At 34.7% G+C, this 22,075-nt stretch overlaps 1 protein-coding gene across 1 annotated transcript in view; it reads right to left on the reverse strand.

The window, feature by feature from the left end:
* RPGRIP1L (RPGRIP1 like) overlaps positions 1 to 22,075 on the reverse strand; it is a 96,715-nt gene that overhangs the window by 68,371 nt on the left and 6,269 nt on the right. The window contains exons 4-8 of the mRNA XM_082676520.1: positions 17,353 to 17,651; positions 13,992 to 14,094; positions 12,537 to 12,680; positions 3,315 to 3,420; positions 1,204 to 1,350 (exon numbers count right to left, since the gene is read on the reverse strand). Of these exons, the coding sequence (XP_082532646.1) occupies positions 1,204 to 1,350; positions 3,315 to 3,420; positions 12,537 to 12,680; positions 13,992 to 14,094; positions 17,353 to 17,651 (799 nt within the window). The remainder of the gene's footprint in view (positions 1 to 1,203; positions 1,351 to 3,314; positions 3,421 to 12,536; positions 12,681 to 13,991; positions 14,095 to 17,352; positions 17,652 to 22,075) is intronic.

Raw genomic sequence — 22,075 nt, forward strand, 5'->3', positions numbered from 1 at the left:
GTGAACTAGTCCACTTATATCGTCTGTATTTAATTTAGCATTGTTTTTCTTCCAAGTTGTTAAGTAAACATGAAATTAATATTTCTGTTTTAATTTAGTAGGAACGTATGCACTGCTTTATGGCAATATGTACCAAAATTCAATAAAGAACGTGTTAAAAGCTTGCTATTAAGTTTGGGGAAACGTAATATTTTTTACTGTCTTCTGCGATGAATTCCATCATTATATTCATTTTGTGTTAATTTCCAGTTGGCCCCCCAAAATAAAAGGATTAACTTTTCTTTTGGTTCGTGGTTCAAACAACTTGTGTCAATCACTATTTACTCTGAAAACACAATTTCTCATGTTACTTGGAATTTACAAAGAGCCAGTAGTACATCTTTCAAATGAATGAACAAATAAAATCGTATACCTTGTTTTATCCCAATGAATAATATTTTTAGAAAAAACTTAGGGTAATAATTATATCTTGATAACTAAAATGTAGCTTTTTGTATTTATTTCTAGTATTTAAGTTTCATTCACCAGTATATTTTGTTGTTACAACCTTTTCCCATGGATCAGAGTACTCTTAAAATTCATTCTCTTCTCAAAATTCTTTTGATGCTAGTGTGAGACACCGTAAAAGATTCTTCCAAGATGAGAACAGAATGTAGACATCTTATTTCATTTCCATTCTGTTTAAGGACAAGTTTAACAGACTGCAGAAAAAGATTGCACTAGCTGGGAAACATGAGAAGCAACATGAATAGGAAGATGAGTTTTGAAACAACTTCCTAGAAAAAAAGAAATTCTCAAAATTGCTGATGTTGGAGGGCAGAACATCCTTCTCCTTAGAGACAGATCTATTCCTATAATTGTTCTGACATCTCAAATGACTAATAAGCTGTTAAGGCTGAGAAAGTTAAGTTCCTCAGGTAATCTGGCATTTGTTCGTTTAAAAATGTTATGGTTTGCTGTCTCCTCAAGGATCCTTAATCCTTTAGATAAATAGTGGATCTCAGCACATTTGCGAGTATTTTTAAGTACTGATTTGCCATGCACATAATATGTTGACTATATTTTGCTGTGCTCAAAGTGCCATGCATGTAGTTTAGGATTTTTAAGTCAATATAATATTTAAAATGTCTCTATTTTACTTTTTCAAAATAGTTATAGAGAAGTGTTAACGCAAAGGAATGGCTAAACTTTTTGGGAGCTTACCTCTTCTATTCTTCTTTCAGAAAATGTCATGGAACGTAACTGCTTCTCAAGAGTGCAGCATTTTAAACGCTGCTCTTTAAGCTGCATGTTTAGCTCATCTCCATTTGCCATCAAGGCATCATGGCTGATCCGGAGAGTTTTTTGCTTCTAAAAAACAAAAGGAAAATCCTTTCAAAACTATTTTTGGATTCTGCTTTGAATGAATGATCACCATTCCATAAATGAGTTTACTCCTGAAGTCCATGTTATAGTGTTTATTCTTTATCTCACAATGTATATATATTACTATATTAATGTGCCATTATACAGTGTATAACATCTCCATAAAGGATACTCTTGGCCAAAGTGTATCATGAGGAAGAAAATATTTTAGCAAAGTCACACAATGTAGGCTGTTTTTGTCCTTTATTTTATTTCCTCCTAGTTTTCTGACTTGTTGATAGTGACCAGTGAGTAAATTAGTTTTAGCAAGTAATTATTTTTTTCTTTTTGCTGTGGTTACAGTAGTTGGACATGCTGTCTAAAAATGCTGCTGCATGGGTTAAAAATAAATGCTGACCATAGATATTCAAACTGAAAAGATCTGTCACCACACCATATAAATAGCCTTGGAAGGTTAGCTTCTAATTGTAATACAATTAAGAATTTCAATTCAGTAAAATAGTTACTGAAGTCTTCTTAATTTTCAAAATTGACCTATTTATGAATATGTTTTAAATTCAATTTTACATACTTACACTAAAGTCTTTTCATAGAGTCCATATGACCATAACATGTAATGCCTTATCTGCTAATTAAAATCATTAAGTTTCTATTGAAGTTCTTCAATTGTTTAAAAGAAACATGGCTATTGAGCTACTTGAGTCCAATTTTTGTTAATCTTGCTTATAATCACAGAACAGTATCTTTAACCAGCTTTCTCTGTGCTTCATATCTCGGTGAAGCTGTTGGCCTGAACCTCTCAAATCTCTACCCAAAAGAGGTACCTGTGCTATCAAAGACACTTGATATTCATGGTATTTAAACAAATACCTGGAGTCACTGTTAAATGGAAATCAAAACAGTCAAAGTGATAAAAGAATGCAAAATCACTTTTTAATTCCTTTCTTAATGCTGCCTTTTAGAGATGGCTTTCAGCTACATGTATTTTTAATCTCCCTCTTCCATCCATCTGCAGATAGTGTTATCAATCCCACTCTCTAATAAATTTCTCTTTCATACACCCGTCATATTTATATGGAAGGTAGTGTATTACTTGACATTAAGGAGGTACCTGTAGGATGGAAAACATGACCCAGAGTATGGTTGAAAAATATTTATCTAATTCAATAGTGAATTTAGGCTTCAGATGACCCGCTTTGCATCAATTTACTGCTTTCCTTGTTTCAGTACTTCAAAGAAAGTACTGCTTAATATGAATTCTGCTCATCTGGAATGTTTTGGAGTTCATTAATTCCAGAACCTATGTTAATTATGCAGTGCCATAAACAGGAGTCCTCTGATGGCACATTCCTGTGCGGCCATAGTCCTTGGTAAAACAACCATGGGGATAAGAGTCTCAAGTACCGTCAACCGAAAGGTTAGGATTTAAAATAAATACACTGACAGTTGACATGAGGGGTATTAAAATATTTTCTGATACTGGTAGTGACAAAACAAAACAAAACACCACATATCAAAAAAGATTTAACAAAACTTGATTATTAATCTATTCTTAACATTGATCTATCTTGGATATTTCAAAATGCTTAGAACTGAAGATATATGCAAATACATCTAAACCTTCAGTGTTATGTGCCCATATGATTCCAGATAAAAGGAGTTAAAAATAAATTTTCTTCACCTGAGATGCTTTATGATAAATATGTTTATTATTTTAAGATGACACAGATATTTATAGAAAGTCCAAGCAGTTAGTTATTTCTTTAGTTATTAAGTTATAAATAGCTAACCATACAGGAAGTGAAATTATACACACTTGAGAATAAAAAGAGCAATCTTTAAAAACTACTTTTTAGTGTTACGACGATTCTACTTAAAAAAAAAGTTGAACACTATTTTCGAACCTTTGTATCTATGTATCACCATAATAAAATAAATTATCACAGTACCTCTTGAAGCTGAATAAATTTTCCTTCCATTACTGAAAGAGCATTGCTTTTCTCCACTAGCTGCTTATGAAGCTTAATCATTTCTACGTTGTCCCGAATGTTTGACCTTCAATGACGTATTTAAGAAAAAGAGAGAGACAGAATAAAAGATGCAAGACAAAAGGAAAGAAATCTGTGGTGGGACTACAATTTTTCATTGAATATTACATAGAAAAAAATCTACACACTTGCATATCAGTCACTGAGGTTTTTAGTTTATTATACACTTAGGATAGACTTATTATTTAAAACCAACCAGTAGTCATTCTTGAACTTTGATAAATGCACAGACTCTCAGAGTTTGAAGGGAGCCCCAAATTTGATGACTTTTGTCACTTCTACAATGACTGATAATATGAATTTAATATCATTTTATAGTGTCCTGAAACTTGGTACAGAGGACATCAGTCTTTAGCACAGCCATTGTTCCACCACCAAACTTCAGACTTATTTGAAGGAGGACTATCATACTCTTTTTCACTAAATGAAAAATATGCCATACAGCCACTCATCTTCCCACCACTCCCTCGAAACAAATGGTATCATAAGATTACCATTTATTGGAGTTTCCTCCTGGAGTTCAGACTTTTCAAAATATTTCCAGAAAAAGTGACTTAGCATTTTATACTAATAATGCCCAAAGCTGGCATTTAAATATGTTGCAGATGTGCCTTTAGCTGTAAGAGATCATTTAACGTCCACAGGGTATATAGAAACTCTATATGCTGCAATACTAGTTTGTATTTTTCCTACTGAGATTAAAGCAAATGTACAATTTAACAGGAAGATCTTGTTAAAGGTTAATCATAGATCTAAATGAATACCTGTTTTCAAAAGGCATTTATTTTCCTGACAGAGAAAGGTTCCTTAATTTAATACGTTTTACATTCAAAAGTATTTTAAAAGTTGTGAAGCTTGGTTTTAGACTTCATTTTCTAAGAAAAATAAACATAAAAATTTTAAGTTCAGAAAATTATTTCAGTATTTAAAGTAAGTAATTTTACTTCCAAAACTTATCTAGTATACACATATTGGAAAAATTGTCACAACGCCCTACTGGAACCAGAAAATGGACTACAAAGCTCACACATCTGTAAACCAGCTGAGGACCTGAAATACTTAATTTTCCTCTTTGAAATTTGAAAGTTCATTGTATTTTGGCATCGAACAGTTAGTTGTCCTCACACAGAAGATAAACAAGTCCAAGAACCTGGATCTTGCCCAGGTACAGTCTTAACACAATGTTAAAATAATTATGTGTCTAAAACATGTTATCTAGTAGTACTGAGCACACATTCAACAGTACACTCACCAATATTCCCCTCAGTATTATTTTTACTCACTAAGAAAAAAAAAATAAGATGAAGGGAAAATATATTTTGAATAGATCTCAAGAAAATATTCATATTTTTTCATATTTATTAGTCAAAATAGAACTTACCTGTTTTCCCCAGAATTACTTGGTTTGACTGCTCAACAGTGAGTGACATTTATTGATACAAAAGGTTAGAATACTATTCAAGTAATTTCAAACCTCTTCTTACGTTTTCAGCTGTACCTGATAATTTTACTTGTTTTTAAGCATGTTAGTATTTTCAAAAGATATATACATGAGATATGTTTGAATAGTAACTATTACTTGATGACATTAACAAAAAATTAAGCCCAACAAGCCTTTCAGTCACATAGGGTCATAGAAACAGCAGGTTTTAATTTTTAATTTTCTTTGTAAGGCAAAGGCCAGTAAGTTGCAAAAACTTTCAGTGGTCTAATTGGTGGATGCTTTCTTGAGTATTTTCCTAAAGTCCTCGGAGTTTAAACTTTTCAGAATATTGACTTAGTATTTTATACTAATGATGCCCAAAGAGTGGGCACAGATACAACAGAAGTAGTATTTATAAAAGAGCAATAACAATGCGGTACTTTAAATAAAAAGTCAGTTCGCTAGAGAGTACACCTATTTTGGGATGACACAACACCTGCAAGTCTTTAACAATTATTTTAAAGTGTCAGTTTTAGGGCTTCTATACATAATAGTCATTATTATGATGGGATATTTTTGATGGCAACAATGCTGTTAAGCTGAAAGTGCAGAGTCAATGACATAAAGTACATAAAAGTTAAAAGCTACATTGTGATGAATGTGGCATGGTCTTCAGGAAGGTGTGCAATGAAAAATCATCTGAAACCTGCCAATCAACATTTTTACACAGATGAAATATGGTAAAACAACAAGGGTGTACGTGAGAGAGGAAAGAGGGAAGGAGCTGTCACAGAAAAGTGAGAAGGATGTTGGAGGCAAGAGGGAGCTAGAGTCATTGCTAAGTGGTCTGTCCTAGACCTCTCTGCATGTGAAGGAAGGCCTCCGGTTGGTTTCCTCTGAAGAAGAGACAGGGCTAATTTTATGAGCAATATTTTATGTGACCTCCACACAGTATTTTCCTGCCCTGTTCCATGCACTATGAAGGGAACATCAAATCTTCAGGATGATGACATTCGAACAGAAAGAACAATGCATAGTAAAAACATTCAGATGAACTCTGATGGTCATGTACCAATTCATACATGCTGCATTACACATGGTGAAATGATCTGCAAAGGGATATCAAGCATACTAATTAAGTGCTTTGTAAAAACAAATTTCTCATATTTTTCAACAAGGATTTTGAAAAACACTATAAAAAATTAAGTTGGAAAATGTGTTTTTTTTTCTTTTCCTTTTTTAACAGACATTATTTAGAATTATGCTCAAATCTTCTAAAACTATGAGAAGAGCTGTTGGCCCATCTCTAAGATTAAAAACAAACTGAAATAAATTAGATTTTATCTTGAAAAAAAGTAATCCAGCTCAAAAACCTATGTGCCAAGTTTCTCTCATATAATTTGAAACAGTCAAGCAATAAACTCTGAAAGAGGAATTTCTAATGGAAGCCTTGAAAACACTTGACTCCAGCTTTGCTACTGGGTGCCATAATAAATCCAGAAACTTAAAACCTCAGATATACTGAAGAAGGAAAAACTTTCAGTGGTGCTATGTAATGTATAGTCTAATATGAAAGCTTAAGAAGCCAAAATCTTTGCTCCAGTGAAAGTTTCTAATACTTCATTTCCCAGGCACACAATTCCTCCCTGCCGCAACCCCCATCAACATTTCATTCTTTGCTGCAGCAAGGATTATGAATGCTAAAAAAAGCTTCTTGATTTTTTTGAGGCAAAAAATGTTGTAATATAGTACTTTAACACCATTTAGAAGGGAAGGTTTTAGAATACAAAAGTTGTTAGGTAAGATATTTATGAGGTAGAACGAAGAGGTTCTTTTTGAGTAACAGTTTTAGGGTAACTAACTTTGGGGGATAAGGTTGAAAACAATCTTAGGATTAAAAAAAACTCTACGCTTTTTTTTTTTTTTGGGAACAGTGGCAGACTCTCTAAGTATATCGTTGAGAGAAGTGTAGGTCATTCATAGCTCTTATTAGGGATACACAGATAACAATAAGGTATCACTTATGAATAGAATTATATGAGGTTGTTAGTGAATTAAATGGAATAAGCTTCACTAAAATAGCCAAGTAAAGTCTATTTGAAAGGTAATGACTTTGCTCAAAACTGCTGCTTTAGTTCACAGATGAAAATAATGCTCCCTGATTTAAGATTGCATAAAGGAAAACGTTTGTATGTGTATGTTTATTTGCCTCTGGATTGTATCTTTCTTGTGGTGTTGGGTCAAAATGTAAATCAGAACTCAATATTTTCTTATTCTTAAACACGTGCAAGGAATGGAGGGGGACAGTTATGTAGAGCTTTCTACATGTACACAATCTCTCTACATGTACATAAACTCTTCTGAAAATGGAAGGAGCATTCCCAAGGACTGGCTGGGGACAGGAAGAACCCAAATCCTGGCTCATCTTCTTAAGGGGCCATTTTGAAGATCAAGTTTAATGGATTCTGACTAGTAATGGGAATTTGAGAATTATATTAAAAATATCAAAAAGCCCAATGAGAAATGTAGACTCACTGGCAATTAAGCTGTAAAAGCGAACTAAAGGTTTTATATTGTTTTTACTTTTGGATAGAATTATAGCAAATCGGTGCAATAATACAGGCTATTTCACAATTATCAGAAGCAATGATTAGCATGATACAGGTCTTGGATGAAAAAAAACCAAATTTATTAAATTAATACACACTGCTTACTTAGGAGGCAAAATCTTTCAGAATACCAAGGTCTCTGGGGATAAAAGCATCTGGTTTTAAAAGGTAGGAACCACTTACTCATTTCAACCTCTTCATTTCACAGTTAAGGCAGCTAAATGAGGCTTAGAGAAGTAAAGAATCTGGCCAGAGTTCTTATGGGAGAGATCCAGGTCTAAAGAGAGAAATTCTTCCTACTCTTGTAAGTTGCTTCCTTTCTCTGAGGTGTTCCTAAGTTTTAGCTTTCTCTCCACTCTCACATACACACTAACACACTAGTTACTATTAATTTTGATAATTTCTGTGGTTTAAATAAAGTGCTTGGGAAACATGCCAAGCAGCTATCACAAAAAAACTTAGATAACATTAATAATAAAAAACTTGGGGATAAAAGACATAGTATTTGAGTGTGATAACTTTTCATTAGGCAAATTTTAAGGTATTCAAAACAACAGTAGGAACTTGTTGGATATATTTTTTAAAAATGACAGATTACTTCCCTGTATAATAGTAATGTCTGCATGGTTATCCCTCGCCCCAGTTACCCTTCTATCCAAGAGCCGGATGTGCCCTCTAAATTAGGGGGCTGGGCAATCAGACAAATCCAAATTGAGGGGCATTCTGCAAACAACTATCATCAATGGGCTGGAAAAGACTGGAGAACCACTCTAGAATAAGGGAAACCTAAAAGTCATGACAATTAAATACAATACATGACACTTGATTGGATATGGGATTAAAACAAAGAAAAACAAAACAGGGCTTTCCTGGTGGTGCAGTGGTTGGGAATCTGCCTGCCAGTGCAGGGGACACAGGTTCGAGCACGTGCGGCGGAGCAACTAGGCCCGTGTGTCACAACAACTGAAGCCCGCGCACCTGGTGACCATGCTTCACAACGGGAGAGGCCACTGCGATGAGAGGCCCGCACACCGCAGAGAGGAGTGGCCCCCGCTTGTCGCAGCTAGAGAGAGACTGTGTGCAGCAATGAAGACCCAATGTAGCCAAAAATAAATAAATTAATTAATAAAAGAAAAACAAAACAAAAATAGCAATTAAAAAACAGCTATAAAGGCCATTATTGGGACAATTGGGAAATTTTAATATGGACTGTGTATTTAGATGATACTACTGTTGCATTCATTGTGAAATGTGCTGAATGTGTGATAGCTGTACTGTGGTTATGTAGGAAGATGTCCTTGTTCCTAAAAGGTGCTTAGAAATGTAGAGAGGGTGACATGATATATGCACCTAGCTCTGAGAGAGAGAGAGAGGGAGAGAGGGGGAGGGAGGGGAATGGGCCTGTGCCTGAGTGGGCAGAATGCAGAACAGGCTGTGTCATTCACAAACATGCCAAGGGGTGAAAGGTATGTGTGTTCACACTACTATTCTTACAACTTTGCTGTAGGTTTGCCATTTTTCAAAATGAAAAGCTGGGGAAGAATTTTGAGTGCCAGGAAGTAATCCGCGTCTGTGCACAGCTGGAAAGATGGAGCCCCTAAAGCCAAGCTGCTTTGTATACTGTGCGGCTGCAAAAGGCCTCTGTGTTTTATGACTTGACAGTGTGCTGTCAACCAAAGGGAAGGGGGCAAGTCAGTGTCTGAAATATTTACGGGTTAAATTTCCTCCACTGGGACATTACGGCACTTACATGATTTCTAATTAAGAAGGTAAACACCCTAACATTTACTTAAAAAAACACTTAGTACAAACTAGTTACACATTTGGTAAGAGTATAAATATTTTTGGAGTTGAAAAAGTCAGTAAAAGGTAAAATCATCCTGATTTTAATGTTCATGTACATGTGTTCACTGGTTACTGCTTTGCAGTTAATTTAAGATGGCCTTTTTCATAAGCAGAAAATGTGCATTTTTATATTGTTTAAATTTTAATATGGATTTTTGTTCAAAACAACACAGACATTCAGGCTACTTGTAAATGATACAAGATTTTTTGCTAATGAGGCATTATGTAGAACATATGCAAAAATCACAACTCAGTCTTCCAAAATAGACCACAATAACAGGAAAAGACATGATTTTAATAAAAAAGAGCAGCACTGGGCTTTTACTTCAAAGCAATTAAGGGCTTTGGATAACCAAAAGTTTATGTCAAGCTGATGCCAAACCAAACTGGTCTATTAAACACATACTACGAAGAGTTTCTGTAATATTCTATGAAAAGGCTCTTTGCCATAAATATCAAGCACCGCACTCTGAAGATTACAACTACGTTAGGTTCATGTTTGAGAACAAGGAGTCCAACATTCAGATCAGACTTCTAGAATTTCAAATCTGAAATAATGTATCCATGAAAGAGAAGTTTAAATATGTTTTCCATTTTGTGATTTTTCTCTACAGTAAATTATACCAAGTTTTATATTCTCCCCAACATTTTTCAACAGTTTTCCATTAGTCTCAAAAAAATTTCTGTTACACATAAAATTTTGAGCTATGTGTAAACATATAAGAAAAAAAAAAGACTTGAAGACCCTTATTTGAAGTCATTTCTTCAGTTTTCAACAACTGTTTTTCAAGAAACAATGTTATTCACCATAGGTACCCTTCCTTCTAAGCAAATAACCAATAATTTTCAATTTTATAAAACTGTAAGGTAGGGTACAAATTGCTTTCATTATCTGGCCTCTGCAACAAAAGCTTCTTTAATAATACTTATTTTGTCTCTGCTTCTAATTCTTGATGTGACAAAAAATAGACTGCTATGGTGGAGTGAATAACATAATCCCCTAAGGTTAGCCTTAGTTTAGTTTTTAAGGTAAACTCTTCTACGTGTATATGCTGATGTCTTCTGCTGAAAATACCTTATACTAGAAAATATGCAGACCCATCTATGACTCTAGTTCTTCGGCTGTTCTAGTCCTAGGACTGAAGGACTTTTGGATTTCCCTTTCAATTAACACAACACTCTAGTTCTTAGATGATCATATTCCTTTGGAAGAAGGAACAGCCAACACAGGGTCGATCTTACTCTTTGGGAATTTAAGAAATATAACAGAGAAAGTAGTCTGATAACCTTGTACTCAGCTGTTGAGGAATGGGCTCCAAGCTTGGGCTTGGCCTAATGCAGAATTTTTATATTCAGATAATATTTTAAATATGGCTGTTGGCAATTTATTAAGATCACCATATTCAGTTTTGGGGTCTTCAGCACTGTTCCTCACAAGGAACCATTTATTGGTTTTCCAAGAAGGCTAGGTCTATTCTTAGGGGGAACGTGGATAACTCCCAGGTATTTAAAACCCTGGTTCAAAGCCAGGGTTCAAATTACATTCCCTATTACAAATATAATTCTCAAAAATATTCATTTTTCTTTTGCCCTGCACTTAGAAGGGTATATTAATGTCACTAAACATATAGAATTTCATTACAAAATTTAATTTTACACATAACTTTTTAGGAACACAAATTAGTAGAGATAATATTAACCTTTTAAATCTTTGAAATAAAAAGCTTTTCATATATTTTTGGCCCACTTTATTTTTTTAAAACAAGTCTTCTATTATGCATCTTAGCTTTTTCAAATATAACTATGTAAGGTTTGTTTGTGAAAGAAGAAGTAAACTCTGATTCTGAAATGAAAAAGTGGAAAATCATACTTGGTTTTTCTAAATAAGAACCTACTCAGATAAGTATGATATATCACTTGGTAAGGGAAAAACAAATAGAGGATCTAGGTCTGGTTTAAAAATATATTAAGAGAGGGCTTCCCTGGTGGCGCAGTGGTTGAGAGTCCGCCTGCCGATGCAGGGGACACGGCTTCGTGCCCCGGTCTGGGAAGATCCCACATGCCATGGAGCGGCTGGGCCCGTGAGCCATGGCCGCTGAGCCTGCGCATCCGGAGCCTGTGCTCCACAACGGGAGAGGCCACAGCAGTGAGAGGCCCGCGTAACGCAAAAAAAAAAAAAAAAAAAAAAAAAAATATTAAGAGAGAAATAAAAGAGACAAAAGATACAGCAATCATATGCAATGTGTAGAGCTCATTTGGATTCCAATTCGAACAGCAGGAAGTCATCGTTACAGAAGTTTGAATATAAACTAGTTATTAGATGGTATGAAGGAACTGCTGTTAATTTTGTTAGGTGTGATAATGGCACGGTGATTACATTAAAAAAATTCCTTATCAGACAGCAATATATACTGAAGTATTTACAGGTGTGATGACATGATATTTGGCAGGGGTTAATTAATTAAAGAAAATGAAGGTGAAGGGATAGATGAAACAAGATTGGTTAGCATGTTGATAATTGTTAAAGTTGAGAGATGAGTACATGAGATTTCAGTATACTACTCTCTGTACCTTTGAGTATGCTTGTTCCAAACAAAAAGAAAAGAGACATAAAGGAAGAAAATAATTCAAGGAAGAATATGGTAAAAAGATAAAATCTTGTTGGAAGCACAAAATGAGAGAAGAGGTATTAGGAACCAACAAATGACAAAGGAGGACGGAAAAGAAAATACTATATATTATCAAACATCAAAAATGAAGAGGCAGCAAGGAGACTACTGAAGGGCCCCACTGTCACCCATGACAATCAGCAGAATTCGATGCAAACTTTGAATATTAGGAGAGGTAACATCTTTATGGGATGAAAAAAATGGGTACTGTATTATGGAATTTACTACCTTTTAAGGTTGGGAAAAACAAATAAAGTTGGGCTTATTCACAAGGTATGCCAACAGCTGAGTCCTTGTCACACATATTTTTTTGGTAGGTACAATCAAATGGTATCAGAACTTCCTACCCGCTTGGTAAATGAGCAGAGGAAACAAGATGAGGCAGAGTAGGTTAGGGAAAAATGCCCTTAGACTTGAGTTGTTGATAGCAGTTAGTAGGTCTAGAGCTGGCTTATATGAAGAATGTTAAGTAAAAACATGATTTTTAAATAGACTAGGCTTATCCTTCTATGGCACATGATAAAGTATTTTAAACTAATTTTGACCTTATCAAAGTGATATTTCTGTTTTAACATACCTTTGATCTGTAGCCTGCTGTTCTCGAAGCTGAAGAAGAGATAACTCAATTTCATTTTCTTTTCTCCTCAACTGAGTTTTCAGGATCTCAGCCAAGTGCTCTAACTCTTCTATCTGGCCTCTCTGTGACTGAATAACATTTTCTCTGAAATAAAGAATCTTTACAAGAATTTGCAGCTTGAGGGAAAATCTGCAGTATATAAGAGCAGTACAAAGAAAGTGCTTCACAGTAAAGGGCAAGCAAAAGTTAAAAATTTTAGCTTAAATGCCCCGGCACATAGTGAAATAGTAGCAGATTAAATGTGATGATTTGGAAGTACATATGGAAGAATTCAAGGTATTGCTTTATATAAGATAATGTCCTAGGCAACGGACTGGACTGTGGTTCAATTCAATGCAGTATTTATTGGTCACCTACTAAGTACTCTGTGATCTGGTCTTCTTCAGATAATTTATGTGCCTTTGTTCTTTCATATGCACACCTGCCTACACCACCCAAATTAACACTTCATAGAGAGAAGGCAAGAAGTTTGCAAAACATAACTTAGTGGTCTCTGCTTTATATTTTATCTCTACCATGTCTGGCAGCATCCCAGTGTATCAAGCCTCAGGACTGGTCTGAACCCTTGCTTTTCCACTGACTAGCAGGAAACAAGGTTAGGTCTAGTCTTTTAGTTTTATTCTTTCACAGGCAATCATTACTGTAACTGGTATTTAAAATATTCAAAAGTAAAAGTTTAAGCCAATATTATTCTTAAGCAGCTATCTAAAATATGATACTCTTTGTCTCCTGCTTTCTCTCCTCATTCAGAATTGTTACTTTTTGATGATCCAGGTGAAGGCCTTATCTTCATTTGTGTGACTTACAGACACTGAGATCACCATGAGGCTTTGATTAACTGGAAAAGTAAGCTAAACGTGGCAGAAGTAACTTTTTTGAAACCACAGTATGATGAAGAATGCGGTACCATAGAATCAGCATGAAACAAAATCTGAAATCCATATGTATTTGATAGCTCCAAACTTTTAAGCCACTCCCTCCAATTCTTTTTTCTTTTTTTAAACCACAGAAAGGCTAATTAATTCATGATCTAAAAAACTCTGAAAAACCAAAAAAACTACCTGTAATTCTTCTGAGAATGAAAATGTTGCCTCTGAAGCTTATACTATTCTAAATGACTGGGCTTTATGCCATTCCATTGAGGGGGAAATTATAATAAAGAGGACTCTTCTCTAAATGCTTCCACTGAGGCAACTGGTTAAGTTTTTCATTTACCTCATTGTACTGGAAAGATGTTATATAATATCTGTTCTTACCTCACAGATCTAGCTGTATTTTAATGGAGCAAATTATTTGTACACAAACCAATTTTGTTTAAAATAAGGGCAAGGGAGGGATCAAAAAAGACATGATCAATATACAGTGTTCTAAAATGATCACAAAAAGAATACATACAAATTTCTTATTTCTCCTCTGGCTTCTTCGAGTAAAATGTTGCCATGTTTTGTAGGCATGGGTTGCAGAGTTTCTGCTACATCTGTACCTTGGAATTTAATACCTAAAAATAAATTAATAAGATTATTAATTAGTGAAGTTATTTAGAAAAGAAGGACCCTTGACTTGCTATCGTAAGGAAATATGCAATACAATAAAGTCTCTTAAGTACTGAGAGATATGTGCTCCATAGTACAGAGAATCAGACATACATTGCCAAAGGAACTGTTAGATCTCAGCCACCAGTTGCCATTAAATAAAACACAGCAACAAGTATTGCTCATTTAACAAATTCTACTATGGAAACCAAATTACCCAGAAATAGTTTTATTCAACTTAGATTTAGAACTTCCAAAGTAAATGCTGAAAGAACCAAAATTTTAACAGGTCTTTACAATATAAACTGAGGTATGAAGGAAAAAGTTTTCAAAACCGTGATTTTTTTTTGAGTATTTTTGATAAAGTTTCTTGATTTTTAAATTACTCATTCATACCCCTTGACCTTACATTTTGAACCTTACCTTCATTTGTGTGATTCACAGATACTGTGAGCGTTAAGTCAAAATGTTTCCTGTACTTTCATTTATTCTACCTCAATAAGAAAATCCATATTTAAACAAACGTAATTTGAGACGAGATCATCAATAGGATTCCTTTAAATGAAACATTTTGCTGCTGCACTTAAATATAATTTTTCTTATAAAAATAATTACAATTTTTGTAATTTACAATAATTTTGTAAATATTGTAAATTACAATAATTTTTACAAGCCTGGCCCCATTGTTAAAAAGGAGACATTCTTTCAATTATAGGAGTTACTTTACACTTATAGAATAATTAGGCTATTAGTTTTAGGTAAATGAAGTATGACAAATAATTTAGATTTTTAAAATGGAGAATAGTTCCAGACATAAAGGTACAGAAAAAACTCATTCTCCTTATAAAAGTTTACTTTTTAAAAATGAGAATTTTAATTAGGAAAAATGGAACTATCATTTCCTATTTCCAAAACTTTCAACATTTATTGCTGTAATCCAGAGTAAAGAATGGAACAGGCCCTGCCTAAAACATTACAATAGTTTACTGTGTTAAAATTTGCCAATTATATTATTTTGGCAGTAATACTAATTCTTAAGCTTTTCCTACATAAATCAAGGAAAAACTAAACATTACTACTAGAACTTAAAAAAAAACCCCACTTATACTCAAAACATATCTTAAAACTTACAGTCTCATGGTGATTTTCCAATGGCTATATTTAAAACGTATACACTTTATAATCTTTCTACTGGTTCTTCACAATAAGAATTGTTTTTACACTACACTGATCACACCTTAAGCCAGTACTTTCTATCCTTTATCCTGACAAGGTACAAATAGGAAACGATAATATTTGTACAGCAGCTTTGGGGGGTAAGACTGCTTGTGGCCCAAGAGGGTCAGGGTTCTTGCCCAGCCCCTCAGGCTGTGGTATTTCTGACAACTCTGGTCTAAGTCCCAGCCGCAAAGGCGGTCTTGAAGAGTCTATTAAGGCTACTAAGGTAGCGATCTTGATAATGATGCCTCAGGTTTACACAGAAAGAAGTTAGGAAAGTATTCATTACTATTTAATCCTTTGTGCAACTTCTATGTCCTAGATTCTGTACCAAACAGTGAAAAAGTTCTGAATTACTAACAGTGTAAATACAAGGAGAAATTAATCTATGTAAGTAACATTTTAAAGGCCCTTCTATTCTGTGGCTCTTCTACAAGGAGAAACTTCCATCAAACTCTTCTATTTAAACAACAATTCATAGTACTAGATTAGCTTGCCATGTTAATCTAATATTTGGGCATCGTTTTTATTTAGCATAAAAGACCTTGCAGACCACAGGGATCATCTTGCCCAACTGTAGTCACAGATGACAAAACTAAGGTTCAGAGAAGATAAATGACTATTTAAAGGTAAAATATATTGTTGTGGACCTCCCATCTCCTGACCTTTCTTCTAACCTGGTGTTATCATTCCATTTTACAGATGTGGAAAATGAGGCTCTGGGAAGTCAAGTGCTCTCTTCCACATAAAAAGTTAATTAGCAGCAGAATATATTTTTGATTTATAATTCATTATGATTACTTTGGTTATATTCAAAGTCTACTGCTAATCTCACATAGCTAGGAGTAGCCAAGCTCTTTTATCCTGGAGCTGCCTCCTGCCTACTATGGAGGCCTTACTGACTTCAAAGGAACTCTGTCTAGGGAATATATAGTGTTAACATTTTGGCTTGGAGAGAAAAATAGAACAAATTTTTCTCTTTTTCTGTTCAGATGGTGTTTTTTGTTCCCTCAATGAATTGAAAGTTTTACATGATTTTTTTATTTCCCTAAAAATGTTTGGTCTTTAAGTGGAGCATGTTCCAAACAAAGATGAACTAGAACTAAAATTCGATTTCCTTCCCTAGTAGTTGAAATGAAAAAAGTATTCCTTAAAATATTGATTGACTTTTTGCTTCATTATAAATAAAGTTTGTCTGTGGGTGGAGGGAATGGGGAATTTTCATCAGAAATACTCAGGTTCTGTCTACAGTATTGAGTCTTCTATATTCAATTGAATTGCTCTGTAAGCTGGGTAGGTTTTAGGTGATTCATTTTTAAGATGAGAAGAGTGATTGACCAATGATCATTTTTTGAAGATGGAAGAGACCTTTATGGTCGCTTGCTTAAATCCTTTTATTTTAGGTGTAAAGAAAACTCAACTTCAGAATGATTAGAAGACTTGTCCAAGGTCACCAGACAATAAGCAGAGGAGCAAGAACCCAACTTTTTAAACCCCTAGTTATGTGCACACTCCACTGTCAAGCTGCCTCCACACCATGAGGAAGATATAAACAATTCTGTAAAATTTATAGAAGGCCTTTGGATGAAGAACCTAAGTGTGATCCTTCAGAACAACAGTGTGACCATATGAGCAAATTAGTGGTTTCTCTATTTGCCTGAGTCAATGTGATTTCCATCCATAATATAAAAAACCAACTCAAACTAAACTAAACCCGTAATTGATGTAGTTTCATACATGCTTCTTTTATTAGTTAGGAGGAATAGTTTTACTAGACAAATGTAAATGTTTTATTAGACAAATTTGAGCATGATCTAGTGATTCTTATATAAAATGATCTTCATGTTAATGTGATTTTATCAAAAAGTCAAAAAATGATTTCTCTCTTTCTAAAGACACTCAAAAACATGAATAGTACAGAAATAAAACTCTGTGTGTATGTACGTATGTGTGTGTAAAACAAGTTATTAACTTAAATTTAGGATTTAATGTAAACTTTATTTTACCTTTCCTGGGGCATTCCTGTAAGCCTGCATTTTCATTCGCTTTTCTACGCCCAGTGTTAACACGAGATTGCACATAACTGTATGGAGTTTGCCTGTGACCCTGGATCTGAAGTTGCTGTTTGGTTGAAATTAGTCTGTTTTTGAGGACTTCATTTTGTCTTTCAAGCTCATGAACTTTCTCTTGCAGCCGCTCAATCATTTCTTCCATTTCCACATCTCTTCCCAGCCGCTTGGGGCCGCCACCAACCCATTCATATCTTTTCTTGTCATTAACTAGCCGTATTAACTTGGTGGCCATTCTAGGGAAATAATAAAAAGATGAAAAGGAATGTGAGAAGTCAGCATAAAATGCATTCTGTTGAAAGGAACATAATCACTGTGAAGACTTCAGTGCAGAACCTGAATAATAAATTTCAGGTTTTGATGTAACTATTACTGCCTGTGAAGAATCCTTTGATGATAATTGAAACCACTGGGCAACAATCTGCTTTATAGCACTGACAAATAACAGTTTCCTAAGGCTTATCATTTAAGGTTAGTAAAGAGAGGACACATATTTACTCCATATGTTCCTCAAATGCAATTTTTAACGCATGACCTTATGTAGGAATGCTGTATGCACTTAAATGTAGCTACAGATTGTGGATATGGTGGGTTATATCTGCAAGCCACAGTAAGTTAAAACTTTTCAAAATTGTATTAAGACTATGCAGCATTTAGGTGATGTATTGTTTTCAGTTTCTCTAGGATTAAGACATATTACAAATATAAAAATGTTAAAATGCATAGATACATACATATTAAAAGCCCAATGAAAAATTCAAAAGAAACCCAAATGCACCATTAAATGTTGCTTAGTGCTCAAGAAACATGCCTGTTTAATGGTAGAACTTAATTAGGTACAGAAAGTATTATTTCAATGGTACTTTTAAATTTAGACATACATTGTGCTTTTGACATCTCAGGAGTTTATACCTTTGATTCTTTTAAGTTTTGATAAAAACTGGTTAGACAGAACAAAAGACAGAAAGGGCACATGGGGGTGATGTAATATACACGTACGGAAAACATGCTTGACAGTGAATGGAAAAATCTTGGCAGTACAAGAAAGAAAAGGTGGCTTTGATGAGAGACACAAGTTCAAGACTTTACAAAATTGGTCGCACATCTTCAATAGCTGATTCTAGTTTATAGTGAATCTATTTTTATAAAGACCCAGACAGGAGATTGAAAATAAAAACACACTTCATTTTTCTTTAAACGGGGGTTTGCTTTATTTTAGCATGGTTATGGACAGAAGCTTTTACTTAGGAGAACAAAAGTGAAATAAAAAAAACCCTTAATAGCTTTGGGATGTCACAGAACAACCTTTTTTTGCCCTAAGCAGAGTCCTCAGTAAAAGCAGTAGTAATACATGTCTATCTACACTTCTGGCTACTCGGCCTACAGCATGCAGCATCAGGGGAAAGCTATGCATAACATAATCAGTTAAGATTGTTTTCTTTTTCCCTTGAGGCACATCCATTAAACATGCTTTATAAAGGATATAGGATAATAAAAACCAAGATCCAAGAGTACCACAAACACCCTAGTAAAGTAATCAATGGATTAGTTCCTTTTCCACCTAATCCAGAGAAGGATATATCATTGAGGAATCTGGGCAGGTATCGTAGCCCAACAGAGCCACACACTCTACCTAGCCCTTTAGGACTCCGAGCCCCACCAAACGGCTTATCCATAGAAAGATGGGAGCCATTTAAATGAGATGTCAACCTAAATATCTGAATCTTCTTTTACACAAAGACTTTCACACGGATAGAGATTACATTCAAAAGAAAGACATAGATTTAAGCAAAGATCAATAAAACTAAAAGCTGGTTCTTTGAGAAGATAAACAAAATTGATAAACCATTAGCCAGACTCATCGAGAAAAAAAGGGAGAAGACTCAAATCAATAGAATTAGAAATGAAAAAGGAGAAGTAACAACTGACACTGCAGAAATACAAAGCATCATGAGAGATTACTACAAGTAATTATATGCCAATAAAATGGACAACCTGGAAGAAATGGACAAATTCTCAGAAAAGCACAACCTTCTGAGACTGAACCAGGAAGAAATAGAGAATATAAACAGACAAATCACAAGCATTGAAATTGAGACTGTGATTAAAAATCTTCCAACAAACAAAAGCCCAGGACGAGATAGCTTCATAGGCAAATTCTATCAAACATTTAGAGAAGAGCTAACACCTATCCTCAACTCTTCCAAAATATAGCAGAGGGAGGAACACTCCCAAACTCATTCTACAAGGCCAGCTCCACCCTGATACCAAAACCAGACAAAGATGTCACAAAGAAAGAAAACTATAGGCCAATATCACTGATGAACACAGATGCAAAAATCCTCAACAAAATACTAGCAAACAGAATCCAACAGCACATTAAAAGGATCATACACCATGATCAAGTGGGGTTTATTCCAGGAATGCAAGGAGTCTTCAATATACGCAAATCAATCAATGTGATACACCATATTAGCAAATTGAAGGATAAAAACCATATGATCATCTCAATAGATGCAGAAAAAGCTTTTGACAAAACTCAACACCCATTTATGATAAAAATCCTCCAGAAGGCAGGCATAGAGGGAACTTACCTCAACATAATAAAGGCCATATATGACAAACCCACTACCAACATCATCCTCAATGGTGAAAAACTGAAAGCATTTCCTCTAAGACCAGGAACAAGATAAGGTTGTCCACTCTCACCACTATTATTCAAGAAGTTTTGGAAGTTTTAGCCACAGTGAGTGATCAGAGAAGAAAAAGAAATAAAAGGAATCCAAATTGGAAAAGAAGAATTAAACTGTCACTGTTTGCAGATGACATGATACTATACATAGAGAATCCTAAAGATGCCACTAGAAAACTACTAGAGCTAATCAATGAATCTGGTAAAGTAGCAGTATACAAAATTAACGCACAGAAATCTCTTGTATTCCTATACACTAATGATGAAAAATCTGAAAGAGAAATTAAGGAGACACTACCATTACCGTTGCAACAAAAAGAATAAAATATCTAGGAATAAACCTACCTAAGGAGACAAAAGACCTGTATGCAGAAAACTATAAGACACTGACAAAAGAAATTAAAGATGATACAAACAGATGGAGAGATATACCATGTCCTTGGATTGGAAGAATCAACATTGTGAAAATGACTCTACTACCCAAAGCAATCTACAGATTCAATGCAATCCCTATCAAATTACCAATGGCATTCTTCACAGAACTAGAACAAAAAACTTCACAATTTGCATGGAAACACAAGAGACCCCGAATAGCCAAAGCAATCTTGAGAAAGAAAAATGGAGCTGGAGGAATCAGGCTCCCTGACTTCAGACTATACTACAAAGCTACAGTAATCAAGACAGTATGGTACTGGCACAAAAACAGAAAGATAGATCAATGGAACAGGAGAGAAAGCGCAGAGATAAACCCACGCACATATGGTCACCTTATCTTTGATAAAGGAGGCAAGAATATACAATGGAGAAAAGACAGCCTCTTCTATAAATGGTGCTGGGAAAACTGGACAGCTACATGTAAAAGAATGAAATTACAACACTCCCTAACACCATACACAAAAATAAACTCAAAATGGATTAAAGACCTAAATGTAAGGCCAGATACTATAAAACTCTTAGAGGAAAACATAGGAAGGACACTCTATGACATAAATCACAGCAAGATCCTTTTTGACCCATCTCCTAGAGAAATGGAAATAAAAACAAAAATAAATGAATGGGATCTAATGAAACTTAAAAACTTTTGCACAGCAAAGGAAAACATAAAAAAGATGAAAAGACAATCCTCAGAATGGGAGAAAATATTTGCAAATGAAGCAACTGACAAAGGATTAATCTCCAAAATTTATAAGCAGCTCATGCAGCTCAACATCAAAAAAACAAACAGCCCAATCCAAAAATGGGCAGAAGAGCTAAACAGACATTTCTCCAAAGAAGATATACAGATTGCCAAGAAACACATGAAAGGATGCTCAACATCAATAATCGTTAGAGAAATGCAAATCAAAACCACAATGAGGTATCACCTCACACCAGTCAGAATGGCCATCATCAAAAAATCTACAAACAATAAATGCTGGAGAGGGTGTGGAGAAAAAGGAACCCTCTTGCACTGTTGGTGGGAATGTAAATTGATACAGCCACTATGGAGAACAGCATGGAGGTTCCTTAAAAAACGAAAAATAGAACTACCATACGATCCAGCAATCCCACTATGGGCATATACCCTGAGAAAACCATAATTCAAAAAGAGTCATGTACCAGAATGTTCATTGCAGCTGTACTTACAATAGCCAGGACATGGAAGCAACCTAAGTGTCCACTGACAGATGAATGGATAAAGAAGATGTGGCACATATATACAATGGAATATTACTCAGCCATAAAAAGAAATGAAATTGAGTTGTTTGTAGTGCGGTGGATGCACCTAGAGTCTGTCCTACAGAGTGAAGTAAGACAGAAAGGGAAAAACAAATGCCATATGCTAACACATATATATGGAATCTAAAAACAAAAAATGGTTTTGAAGTACCTAAGGGCAGAACAGGAATAAAGACGCAGAGGTAGAGAATGGACTTGAGAACATGGGGAGGGGGAAGGGTATGGTGGGATGAAGTGAGAGAGTGGCAT

Source organism: Grampus griseus (genome assembly GCF_964374135.1).
Source record: "Grampus griseus genome assembly, chromosome: 19".
Lineage (NCBI taxonomy): Eukaryota > Metazoa > Chordata > Mammalia > Artiodactyla > Delphinidae > Grampus > Grampus griseus.